The sequence below is a fragment of the Nyctereutes procyonoides genome, unplaced genomic scaffold (assembly GCF_905146905.1).
Source record: "Nyctereutes procyonoides isolate TBG_1078 unplaced genomic scaffold, NYPRO_anot_genome, whole genome shotgun sequence".
Classification (NCBI taxonomy): Eukaryota; Metazoa; Chordata; class Mammalia; order Carnivora; family Canidae; genus Nyctereutes; species Nyctereutes procyonoides.
The window spans coordinates 67,043,857-67,056,645 of NW_026575046.1; the positions used below are offsets into that span (position 1 = coordinate 67,043,857).

Consider the following 12,789-nt stretch of genomic DNA (forward strand, 5'->3'; position numbering starts at 1 on the left):
TGGCCGCCAGCTTCGGGGGGCGCTGCCCGGGGCCGGCGGGGCCCGGCGGGGCGCTCGCTCGCGGCTCGCTCGCGGCTCGGTCGCGGCCCCCTCGCTGCTCGCTCGCTGCTCCCGCCTTCCCCCGGAGGCCCGTGCGCACCGTCGCGGCGGACATGGCGCGGCAGTGGGGGCCCTCCATGAGGGCGGCCGAGAAGGCCGGCTGCGTGGTGAGCGCCTCCCGGGCCGGGCAGCCCGCGGCGGGCTCGTGGAGCTGCAGCGGGGTGATCGTGAGCCGCGGCCCGGACCTGGTGCTGTGCCACGGGGGCATCTTCACCCCCTTCCTGCGGGCCGGCAGCGCGGCGCTCACGGCGGCCGGCGCCGCCTTCCTGCGCGGCGACAGTTGCGGCGACGACCTGCGCCTGCACGTGCAGTGGGGCCCGGCGGCCGCGAGCCCCGCGGGCGGCGCGGAGCGGGGCCGGGCCGGGCTGTGCACGCCCCAGTGCGCGGCCCCCGAGCCCGGCCCGCCGGCCCGCCCCCGCGGGCGCCCCCTGCAGCCGCCGAGGCCCGCCGAGCTGCTGCTGCTGCTGAGCTGCCCGGCCTTCCGGGCCCACTTCGCGCGCCTCTTCGGGGGCGAGGCGGCCGAGCAGTGGCGCTTCGCGAGCGCGGCGCCGGACGACGAGGTGTCGGAGGAGGAGGAGGAGGACCAGCTGCGGGCGCTGGGCTGGTTCGCGCTGCTGCGCGTGCGGCGGGGCGCGGCGGCGGCGGCGGCGGCCGCCGAGCGGGAGCCGGGGCAGGAGCCGGGGCAGGAGCAGGAGCAGGAGCCGGAGCCCGAGCCGGAGCCGGCGGAGCGCGGGCCGGCCGTGGCCGTGGCGCCCCTCGGGGCCGTGCCCAAGGGCGCGCCGCTGCTGGCCTGCGGCTCCCCGTTCGGGGCCTTCTGCCCGGACATCTTCCTCAACACGCTCAGCCGCGGGGTGCTCAGCAACGCCGCGGGCCCGCTGCTGCTCACCGACGCGCGCTGCCTGCCGGGCACCGAGGGCGGCGGCGTGTTCGCGGCGCGGCCCGCGGGGGCGCTCGTGGCGCTGGTGGCCGCGCCGCTCTGCTGGAAGGCCCGCGAGTGGGTGGGCCTGACGCTGCTGTGCGCCGCCGCCCCCCTGCTCCGCGCCGCGCGGGCCGCGCTCGGCCGCCCGGGCCCCGGCGCCCCGGCCCTGGCCGCCCTCCTGCCGCGGGAGGTGGGCGCCCCCTGCGGCCTGCCCCTCCGGGCGCCCGGGCCCCCGTGGGCAGCCGCGGCCGTGCTGGTGGAGTGCGGCGCCGTCTGGGGCTCCGGAGTGGCCGTGGCGCCCCGCCTCGTGGTGACCTGCCGGCACGTGGCCCCCCGGGAGGCGGCCAGGGTCCTGGTGCGCGCCACGCCCCCCAAGTAAGGCCCGCGGGGTTGCCCCAGCCTGCCCCCGCCCCAGGTCTCGGAGGGTCCCGCGGCTGCTCGGCGGGTGGAGGGCGGATAGAGACCTGGGTCCCCCCGCCCTTCCCTGGCGCCCGGGCCTAGAGTAAGGGGCGAATGGGGCTCGGGCAAGATGCCCGGCAGCTCTGGGTTGGGGGACCGTGGGGGAGCCCCGGCCTCCCCGACTCGGCATCTTGGAGCCGCCCCCCCCCCCCCCCCACCAGCCTGCATTAGCTTCTGAATTCTGACTGCTGGGTCTCCCAGCCCTGCACGCCCGCACCACTGGGCCCCTTGAAAGCCGACTCCCCCGCCCCGCTTTCTCCCCTAGAAGCGGCAGTGAAGCCCCAGAGGCCCAGGGTGCTGCCTTCCTGGGCTCATGACACGGGCCTCTTACTCTTACTTGATTGCTCTCTTAGGTCTTGAACAGAACTTCCCATCGGGCTAAAGGTGACAAGTGTGGGGCTCCACCTAATTAGAATGGGAGTGGGGCCCAGCACACTGGCGTATTTGAACAATCTTCAGGTGATCCTGGCAGCCAGGTTCTAGGTTGGGGCTTCCTCGTTTGTTCCCCCTCTGCAGGGAAGAGCACTCTTGGCATCCTTGGCTTCCATTTGTTGGGCAGTAGGGACAGCGGCCGTGGCTTCCTGGCTCGGGTTTCTAGTACCTGTTGGGTTTCTGCTGTAGGCCCAGGTCCTCCACGCAGGAGCAGAGCAGTGTAGCACCTTGGTGTTCATGCCTGAGGTTCTGTACCTGGCTCAGCCTAGCCCCGCAGCCCAGGCCTTTCCACATCCCTCTACTGAATTTCCAGGGTCAACCCAGCCCAGCCTTGACATAGGGTTTCCCTGCTGGTGTCCAACAGGGCAGGAAGACTGATAATGAAGAGTTCCCCGTATGTGAGATGCCCAATCCCCCAGCCCTGCCAACACACACGCTGGCTTCTAGGGAGCCCACTAGGTCTGCTGGAAGCCATGCCTGCAGAGTGTGATCCCAGGCCGGTCTGTAGGCCGCCTCCCCCTGGGATGACCTGTGAAGTCTTGGAACAGAGCCTGGCCCCTGTAAGAGCCATAGAAGTGCTAGTGCTTATGTATGTAGTTAGGGACACAGGATCGAAATGGTGTGTCTGCCTCACCAGCCGGCAGGATTGTTTGCCTGAGATGAGGCAATGAAGGAAAACATTGGGAATGTGTGCCCTGGCTTCTGCCGCTTAGTGTGTGACCTTGAGGAAGTTACTCAACCTCTCCGGCCCTCAAATGTACCATTTAAAATGGTGATAACACCAGTGCCTAGTTCTCTTTTCTTTTTTTTTTAAAGATTTTATTTATTTTTTTCATGAGAGATACAGAGAGGCAGAAACAGGCAGAGGGAGAAGCGGGCTTCCTGAGGGGAACCCAATGCGGGACTCGACCTCAGGACCCCGGGATCACGACCTAAGCCAAAGGCAGATGCTCAACCACTGAGCCACCCAGGTGGCCCTCCAGTGCCTAGTTGTTAGGGCTTCATGAGAACTAAATACCAAAATGAAATGGTGTTCACAGAGCATCAACACCAGCCCTGGCCCATAGTGCTCACCGGGTGTTAGGAGTGTGAGGAGGCACAGGGAACTTCTGTAGAAGTCTGCTATAGTTGGCGAAGCATGTCTGGAAATGTACCACAGGGTGGCTGAGGCCCAGATGCCTGCCTGGTACGTGGCAGGGCTGGTGCCAGACCCGTTAACCCCCAGGTCTGTGACTTCTACTGTCACTCTCATTCCCTGGCATCCTCCCTGCACTAAAGGGTCAGAAAGCTAGCCCATCACTTTGTTTCCCTTGCCCCTAGGAGTGCTATGATCTGGGGACATGTGGTGTTTGCCACCCAGGAGACCTCTCCCTATGACATAGCGGTCGTGAGCCTGGAGGAGGACTTACAGGGGATCCCCCTGCCTGTGCCAACTGAGCACTTCCACGAAGGTAAAGGACAAAGTTGGTCCTCTGGTCTGGGGAAGACCTCAGGGAGCAAAGTCAGCGCTGGGTACTCTGACCCTCTAGATTGGGGGGCCAGTGCCCTAGGCGGGTTCCCTGCCCACTCCCTGCTGGGATAATGAGTCGGGACAGTGTGAAGCTGCAGTGAAGCATCCTGGTGCATCGGCTGGGATTGCTCTTGGAGGCTTCCCTGCTTGTGGCCAGCATGCTCCATGGCAGGGGGCGGGAGGGGGGCGCAGATGGAATCCCTAGCAAAGCCCTGCAGCAGTGTAACGTGGAGGGGCTGAGCAGGGGGGTTCCTCAGAACACTGCGGGCTGGCCAGGGTGGTGGTCCCCTGTTGAGGCTCCAATGGCACGGCATGCTGCCTTGGATACCTGAAGTGTCACTGTGCGGGTGCAGTGTGATGGACAGATGACACCTCTAAGTGGCCATCTCTTCTGCCACTTGCTAGCCCTGTGTCCTTGGACAGGCAACTCCATATTCTTTGCCTCAGTTTCCACGTCTGTAAAATGGGGATATGCTCCCTGTTCCTGGGCATTGTGAGGAGAGAATGAGACGTTGCCTGTAAAGCACTTAGATGCATGCTCTGTGTGTTCAAAGCACTTGGGAAAGGAAGTTGGCAGGCAGTTGGTCGTCATCACCACCACTTTTTTTCACCAAGAGACTTCTTAATCCAAGGAGGAGATGGGTGTTAATGTCACAAACATTTATTGAGCACAGGGCTGGGTGCCAGGGACCCTGAAGAGTGACTCCCTCATCCAGCAGGGAAATGAGGGCTGGAGAACAGCCTGAGGCTGAGAACAAGGGGTGAGCAGGTGCTGGGAGCTCAGTGGACGTCCCAGCCTCTTCCCGAGAGGGACCTGGGGCAGACTCCCTCCCTGGAGGCAGGAGTATCTGAGCAGCAGCCTGAAGGGCAGAGAAGGTTTGGAACTTTGGAGAGGACAGGGAGCAGACTGGGGAGCGTGTGTGAGTTGTGTCAGACAGAGGCAACTCCCCACCTTCACCCTCCTTTCTTTCCGGGCAGGTGAAGCTGTCAGTGTGGTGGGCTTTGGCGTCTTTGGCCAGGCTTGCGGGCCCTCGGTGACCTCAGGCATCCTGTCAGCCGTGGTGCGGGTGGATGACACACCGGTGATGCTACAGACCACATGTGCTGTGCACGGCGGCTCCAGCGGGGGACCCCTCTTCTCCACCTGCACAGGAGACCTCCTGGGTAACCAGCTCCTTGGCCCTCTCCCAGCCTTCCCCTTGCCAGAGTCTCAGTCCCATTTAATGAGTGCTGGGCACCCTGTCCTGGGAGCCACCCACGGCCTTGGGAGATGGGCCTTATGGTCAAGAGGTAGTTAGCCAAGGTTTTTGGGCACTTGTGCTAGTGAGAGTGGAGAGGGACAGATGCTGAGCAGCAAGGTGGAAAGAGATCTGAGTTGGGTTCCTTCTCTGCCACTAAGCCACTGCACCACCTTAGGTAAGTCACCTGATCTCATTGGGTCTGTGAAACTAGGAGTTGGATTGGTCCAGGAGTCACAGGTCAAGTGAATGAATGAGGGAGTGAAAACAGCAGGGAGTAGAGGGTTAAGGGTGACTGGGGGGAGCACCACTCTGCTCCAGCACCCCACTGCCTCATCCCATAAGACTCTGAGGCTAACATTGCCTGATTCTGTAGTTGTTCACTAGCAGCTCTGGACCCATTTTTTCCCCCTCTAAATATGTGGTTGTTAAACCTTTCGATTTAAACATTATGGTAACTAATTCTGGTTAAAACAAAACAAAACAGTCTGTACATTAAAAAAAAAAGCCAACCTTGAGTGCATGTGGTTACCTCCAGCTGTATGCCTGCACCAGGTCATGTGATGCTTCCCCTTCCCTTACTTCTGACCTAGTGAGAAACCTTGCCCAGCTCATGCTAGCTGGAATGGATTTCCTTAGTTCTTCAACTGTAGGACACAAAGTACATGCAGAATCTATACTTCACACCCCTGCATGAAATAGATCTACCATCTAGAGTACAGCGTTCAAGTGCACAGAGTTCTTTTTGCCTTTAGCCCTAACATGTCCTGGCAAAACACTGTTTTCCCTCATTTCTTAGGTCAACTCCTCTCTTCCGCTTCCCCTTTAGCACAGTTAATGATTCACTGGTGATACACTTAGAGCTAGTTGTCACAGTCTGCATTTATTCCCTCCATAGACTGGCGGACTTTTAGAAATACACACACGAAGAAGTGGAGGTAGTGATAATGTCAATGTGTAGGCATGAGTTAGTGCATATCTATCTATATCTATATCTAGCTTTGTCCGCTGAGAGGGTTAGAAGCAGTGACACCCCAGTTGCAGGGAGCACACCAAAAGCCCAGATCTTGGCTTCTCTGAATAAATATTAAGACAGAGACCAAAAAAACAAACAAACAAAAAAAAGAGACCAGTGGCAGCGCTTCCTTACAGAAGAATTCCAATTACTAAATGCAGAAGAAACGAGGGAAGTAGAAAACCGCTATTAGGAGACCATAGAAGGAATTGCTGCACACAGGACCCACCGATGAGTGGAAAGTAGAAATGAGATATTTGCATGATCCTAAATGATTTCATACTTAAAAGAGGGAAAACAGTAAGCCTACGTGAGAGAAACCTACAGATAGCACCTTTGCCAAGTGATCAAGATTAGCTGGCATCACGGGCATGCTTACAGACATCAGCCACCTCCCGATAGGCCGCATTGAGAAGGGCTCGGGGCGCTAGTCTCAATCGCACACTTACCACTAGATAACATCGGGGGACCCCACACTGAGGGACGTTCTACAGGACAACTGACCTGTGCTGTTCCAAGTGTCCAGGCCATGAGAGAGAGAGGGAAAGACTGGACCTGGCCCAGACTGGAGAGGACTTGGGGACATGACAGCAAGAGGCTTCTGGGACCCTGGATTGGATGGATCCTGGAACAGAAAAAGTGCTCATAGAATCTGACTGGTGACATCCACACACGTGACTGTATCTCAGTCAATAGTGTTGTTCCAAGGTTGCTTTCCTGGTTTTGATCAGTGTTTCACGGTGACAGGAGGAGGAGCTGAAGGGCATAGAAGGATTCTCCTATTTTGGCAATGCTGCTGTAAATCTGCCTAAAAAAGCACATCCCCATGCACACACTCGCACACACACATGCACCCCCACAAGGCGCAACTCATCTATTCATTCAGCCCGCACGTTCCTGTTGATGCCCCCGGGTCAGGCACCAATCTGTAGGTGTGAGGCCCATGCGTGCGGAGAGCCCACAGAGCAGACACTAGCTGGAGAGAAAGGTCACAAAGTAAGTGAGACATTGTGTGTTAGGTCCTGACAGCGTTGAGGGGAAAGTCGGTCTGGGAAGGGGCCCCAAGGCATGGGGGGCCCGAGGCCAGGAAGGAGGCTTCAAGCCCCCAGCAGTCCTAGGGCCCCCAGCCTGGAGATGGGGCTCCGACCCTCCTTTGGGCCACAGGCTCACACCCTGCTTCCTCTTTGACTCCTGCACAGGCATCGTGGCCAGCAACACCAGAGACAATAACACCGGGGCCACGTACCCCCACCTGAACTTCAGCGTTCCCATCACCGTGCTGCAGCCGGCCCTGCAGCGGTACAGGCAGACAGGTGACCTGGGTGGCCTCCGGGAGCTGGACGGGGCCGCGGAGCCAGTGAAGGTGGTGTGGCGGCTGCAGCGGCCCCTGACCCAGGCGCTCTGCAGCAAGCTCTGACGCCTGGCAGCTCTCTGGTCGGAAGAGCCACCACCTCCCAGGCGCGCCGAGGGAGCAGCCCCGGGATCCCCCCACAGGGCACACCCCAGCTGGGCCGCTGCCCCATCACCACCTCTCGTTCAGCTCTGAAATCTGGACCATGCTTCCCTTCGGCCCCATGGGTCTCCAGCCGGGTAGCCTGTTTGGGGGTGCTTTTTTGAGCCCTCACCTCCGTCTGGCCCCTGGCACTAGACTCAGCTGTACTGTTTGGCCTTCTGAGGGGCCCCGTGCAAGTGCACAGCCATCCCGGTCCTGACACGCGGGTGCTGGCTGGAGGGCTGGCCCAGCCCTGGTTTGCACCTGTTCACTGTCTGCTGATGGCCACTGGCCACCGGAGCAGCGGCTTCACTGGGGCAGGGGCTTCCTCAGAAACCCTTGGCGGAGCGGCGCGCTCTGAAGACCAAAGACAAAGGGAGAGAACGGCTTTCTGTTCTGCTACATCTCTAGGTGGAGTCCCTGAAAGTTGTGGGTCTTCATAAGTTGGGTGTCGCTGACCTCCAGGGGCACTCTGACACAGTGCCTTTACTTTCCAGCCCATAAAATGGGCCTCAGGGATCTTGTGGGGTAGAATGTGTCTGGTTGGTGGTGGGGAATAAAGAGGATGTTATCCAAGAACTCTACTTCTGTATGTCAGGTTTTTTTTTTTTTTTTTTTTTCTTTGTCTCAAGTTGAATTGGGAATGGGAAACCACCAGGCACAGAAACACACCTTTTCTGTCCTGCTTTCTTGGTGGTGTGTCCTCGTGGGCTGCTCTCATTCCAGACTTGGCCTGGACTCTGGTCACGGTGCCAGACAGCACTGGGTGGGGCTTGCAGATCCCAGGGGGTGGTGGTCCTGACCTGGCAGCAGGGGCTCGCAGAGTGCCCAGGCTATCTCCAGGCCTGTACTGGGTTGGGGAGTTCAGAGGTATGGATGAGGCCAAGGCTGCCCCAAGGAGCTGAGACTAACCCTGCAAGTCAAGAACATGCAGTGTACCCAGGGCCCTACCCATGTCGACCCTCAAGAAATCACTGTGACGTCATTGGCAGGCTGAATGCCACTGGGGGGTGCCTGGGGTACTAATTCTAAGCCAAGAGAATCCGGGAGTACTTTGTTTCCAGCGTCTGTCGAGTGCCAACTGGGCAACCAAGAACTGTGATGATTGTTCTCCCCTGTACAGCTCAGGAATGGTCCCGAGGGCCAAGCTAGCCTGAGAGAAACCCCACAGTAGATTAATGGATGTAGAGGGGGCGAAGGCTGAGGTCTGACTTAGCTGGCAGTGGGAGGGGAACATTTCTTTCGGTGGGTACCAAGGAGCTCGGTACTCTGGGGAGACCAGAGTGTCAGACCATTAGTGCGATGAGTAGGGCGGCTCTGTCCGCTTCGATGGAAGGCTGTGTCCTGGGGCCTAGGGAGGGGTTCAGGCAAGGCCTCATCAAGGTGTCTCAGGAGCTGAAGCCTGAAAAAGAAGTAGGGATTTACTGAACAGACTGGAAACAGGGAGGGTGTTCCAGGTGGAAAGCAGCAGGAGCTGGGACGAGGACGTGAGAAAGCTTGTGTGTTCTGGCAAGTGCCAGGTGGAGGGCAAGTGGGAAGGGGTAGGACTGAGCCTCGGGAGCCAGCTCCACTGGGGGGGGGGGGCGCGTGGGGGGAGAAGACAGCTGGAGCAGGACTGGTAGACGTGGAGAAGACCATGTGAGGGCACAGGAGCTGGGGCAACGCCGAGGTGGAGAGAGAGAGAGAGAGAGAGAGAGAGAGAGAGAGCGAGCGCCAGCACAAGTGTGGGGGGTGGGGGAGAGGCAGAGGGAGAAGCAGACCCCCCATTGAGCAGGGAGCCCAACATAGGGCTTGATCCCAGGAGCCTGAGATCACGACCTGAGCTGAAGGCCATTGCTTAACCAACTGAGCCACCTAGGTGCCCCGATTCCTGCTTCTTTTTAAAAAATTATTTTGGAACAATTTTAAACATGGAGAAAAATGGATGAGTCTGATGTCCTTGACCCTCCTGAAGGTAACAGAGGATGCGCCTTAGCCTCGGTTTGTCCAAGCTTCCTCCTGATTTGATTCAGGATATGCTCTTTGGTGGTGATGTCACATTAGAGCTGTCATCTTCTTATGTGTCCACTGGGTGGCCCGTGATGTTAATTGGTCCTATTACAGGTGATAATGTTGATCATTTGAGTAAGGTGGCGCCTGCGAGGTTTCTCTGCTGTAAAGTTTTTTTTCCTCCTTTGTAATTAATAACTATTTTGTGTGGAATCACTATGAAACTATGTAAATACACGGTTCTGTAACCCACTTTCACCATGATGTTCACCACCTGTTTATGCCTCTTGGCTGAGTAGCTTTAATCATTGCAAAATGGTCATTTCTTTATTTTCATGATTTCTCCTACATTTATTAGTTGGCATTCTATTATAATAGCTTTCCCCTCAATTTGTTTAGTTGTATCTGTGTGGGCTCATGGATTCGTATTTTTTTTTTCAGTGGATTATAATCTATTATTGTCATTTATTTTAAGGCCCAAACTATTGGCTGGTGAGAGCGCCTTCAAACCAGCTTCTGTGTTCCTTCTTTTTGGCATCTCCCCATCGTTCTCTGAGGCCTGCGTTCAAAACAAAACGTTCTGGGCTTGCCTTGTACTTTCCCTGGAACCAGACATTTCTCCAGGATTCTGTTTACTGGAGAATGGTGTTTAGAAGCCAACATCTAGGTATAAGGGGTGCTTATTGTTCCGAGCTGTTGCTGCTCCTGGGCTCTCTCAGTAGATCCTACATCTATATTTATTCCTGTCTCTGAATATGATGAACCTGGAGTTACCACCGAGTAACCGACTTGTATTTAATGCCACGAGGTTCATTCGGGCTCTCCCCTCTTCCTGTTTGTTCTCCCTCCTGTCAGTGAGAAACGCGTTACATTATCCCTAGTTTATTTTCCTGTTTGCTCCATCCCCTGCATGTGGCCAACCTTCTGACCCCTTTGGCCTGCCTCTGTCACCATGCTCTGAGGCTATTCTCACACAGGCCACAATTACCACTCCCCCACAAGCCTGCCTATTGTGATTTTTTTTTTTTTCGAGGGAAGGAAGTCACCCTTGCTTCTTCACTGCTTCAGACCAGAAGTGTTGCATATCCCTTCTGTTCACGTACCTTCAGGAGAACTTGGCTCCACCCAGAAGCAAGTGGCAGGGTGGGAAATGTCTCTAGCTAGGCATATGCTTCCCAGCAGGACCCTCATAGCCTAGAATGACTGTGGAAGAGCTGGCTGACCCTGCCAAGCAGGATCTCATTTTAGTGCCACTTTAGGAACAAAGATTCACTTCTGTAACCTAAATAAAAATAGGGCTAGTGTTCAGAACCTCCTGGACAGGTGTCAGAAACCTCCTTGACTCAGGGAGGCTCAAGCACCACTAGGTATGCGCCAGGTGTATCCACATCCTCTCTGCTTTGTTCCCCCTCTTCTGGCCTTCTCTGCAGGCAGGGTCTCTCCTTCCTTGTAAGCATGGTTTGCATTTGGCCATACAGACCTTTCTGGCCCTCTGTCCATGCCCTTTAACCTCTAGCTCTCCTTATCACATGCCCTGTTTTCAAATTCCCTCAATAAATGCCCAAGAGAACAGATGTCTGATTGGGTCCATCATCTTCTTATGTCCTGCTATGGCTGGGGCTGTGTCAGGTGGGTTCTTTTAGCCTGGAAGAAGCCCCTCACAGCCATCTGCATTGCGCATGAGGCTGGGTGCTTCCAGCTGACACTGGGGATGTGGGTGCAGTGAAGGGCCTGGGGCCAGTAGTGTTACAGGAGAGAAGCAGAGCAGGAGTCTGCCAGGGGGCCAAGGAGAGACAAGCAGAGGCACAGGAAGAGAACCAGGGAGACTGAGCCCTAGCTTACCAGCATCCCTCTTCCCCCTGGGTATGTGCTAGACTTCACGGTGGCCACTTTCAGGGTGGCTGTGCCCATGAGTTCCAGCTCATGAAATTAGAGCAGAAAGGAGGTGCACCACTTCCAGGCCTGGCTGTAACAACCTGTGTGCTCTGCCCCGCTGCCCTTAATGGGAATGGAGGTGACCATTTGAGACTTTGAGACTTTGGAAGCCACTTTTTTTTTTTTTTTAAGATTTTTATTTATTCATGAGAGACAGAGAGGCAGAGACATAGGCAGAGGGAGAAGCAGGCTCCATGCAGAGAACCCAATATGGGACTTGATTCTGGAATTCTGGGATCACGCCCTGAGCCGAGGTCAGATGCTCAACCAAGGAGCCACCCAGGCGTCCCTAGATTTGGGTTTCTATTTGTCTCAGCAGTAGAACCTACCCTTGAGAAATAAAGTCTTTCCCTAGCTGGAAGCACCATAACCAAACCACATTGGGGGGAGAGAAGAAGAAACAGGGAGATTTCCTGTGTCCTCTGAAGCTTATAAATTTAGCTGGAAGTTCAAGTGGAAAAGGAAAGTATTTCCCAGGCTTGCCAGGGTTAAGGGTTGCCTCTTCCTCAAGTGGGGGTACTGCCTCTGTCTCTCCTGGCCCCTAAATGGACCCCAGTACCGTGGAGCTCCTCCCAGCCCTGGGACCCGGCAGGCAGCAAAGCCACCTGTTGTCTTTCAGGAGATGTGAACTCATCATGGCTGAGAGCCAACAATGCTTCCTTCTCTTAGGTTCTGTGATGTCAAACAATCTGCCCACTATTCCTACTAATCATTAAAGTCCCATACAACTGCCAGCGTTTCGGCATCCAAACCATACCTTCCTGCTATCTCTGGAACTTGCAAATTCAAAGACAAAAGTCTTTTGTTAGGTAGGGAGCCTCGATTTTCAGTTCCATGCCTCTGGGCCCTGCTGGGTGGGAAGAGAGGAGTGGTGTGGGGTAAATGGCCTAGGGAATGGAGTATGAGGTTTCTTTTTGGAATGATGAAATATCCTGGAGTTAGGTGGTGGTGATGGTGGAACAGTGTAACACCAACGACTTATACACTTTAAAAGAGTAAATTTTATGGTATGTGAATTGTACCTTAATTTTTTTTTAAATTTCTTTTTTTTTAAATTTTTATTTATTTATTTATGATAGTCACAGAGAGAGAGAGAGGCAGAGACACAGGCAGAGGGAGAAGCAGGCTCCATGCATCGGGAGTCTGATGTGGGATTTGATCCCGGGTCTCCAGGATCGCGCCCTGGGCCAAAGGCAGGCGCCAAAACGCTGCGCCACCCAGGGATCCCTTGTACCTTAATTTTTAAAAAATCATTCATTTCCACAAACATTACTAAACTCCTAGGGAACTTGGTACTGGGGTCGATGCCAGAGACCAGGGACCCATAGTCCAGCAAAGCAAGGTCTCTGCCCACAAAAGCGGGTCAGATGTGGTTGTTACCCTCCTTGGTGTCAGAGTTTAGCCTCAGCCCTACTTTTATCTAGGGGTGTCAAGGAGAGAAAAGAGGAGATAAAAGCTCCTTGGAAGTTTGCAAAGCCCAGGACAAATGCAAGGCTTGGGGCGTCCAAGCTGTGGCTCTCTGATGGTCCCTCAAGGGCCAGCATTAGGACCAGCAGGGCCTTGAGCACTCTGTGTGGTTGCTTTTCTGTGGTCCCAGGGGCTGAGAGAAGGAGGTAGAGACTCCCCTACCTCTGACTGAATCCCCTTCTTAAGCCCAAATTCAGGGGGCAGGGTGTCAGCCAGCACCTAGGAGAAGAGCAA

At 56.1% G+C, this 12,789-nt stretch overlaps 2 protein-coding genes across 2 annotated transcripts in view; one reads left to right on the plus strand and one right to left on the minus strand.

The window, feature by feature from the left end:
* TYSND1 (trypsin like peroxisomal matrix peptidase 1) lies at positions 1-7,748 on the plus strand. Its single transcript, XM_055325035.1, has 4 exons — positions 1-1,393; positions 3,230-3,360; positions 4,398-4,583; positions 6,872-7,748. Exons 1-4 carry the CDS (start codon positions 153-155, stop codon positions 7,087-7,089), a joined length of 1,776 nt encoding a protein of 591 aa, XP_055181010.1. The 5' UTR covers positions 1-152; the 3' UTR covers positions 7,090-7,748.
* The window catches only part of LOC129509421 (basic proline-rich protein-like), a 13,366-nt gene continuing 8,009 nt past the window's right edge, over positions 7,433-12,789 (minus strand). The window contains exons 3-5 of the mRNA XM_055324863.1: positions 8,418-8,566; positions 7,837-8,052; positions 7,433-7,521 (exon numbers count right to left, since the gene is read on the minus strand). Coding sequence (XP_055180838.1) covers positions 7,433-7,521; positions 7,837-8,052; positions 8,418-8,566 — 454 coding nt within the window. The remainder of the gene's footprint in view (positions 7,522-7,836; positions 8,053-8,417; positions 8,567-12,789) is intronic.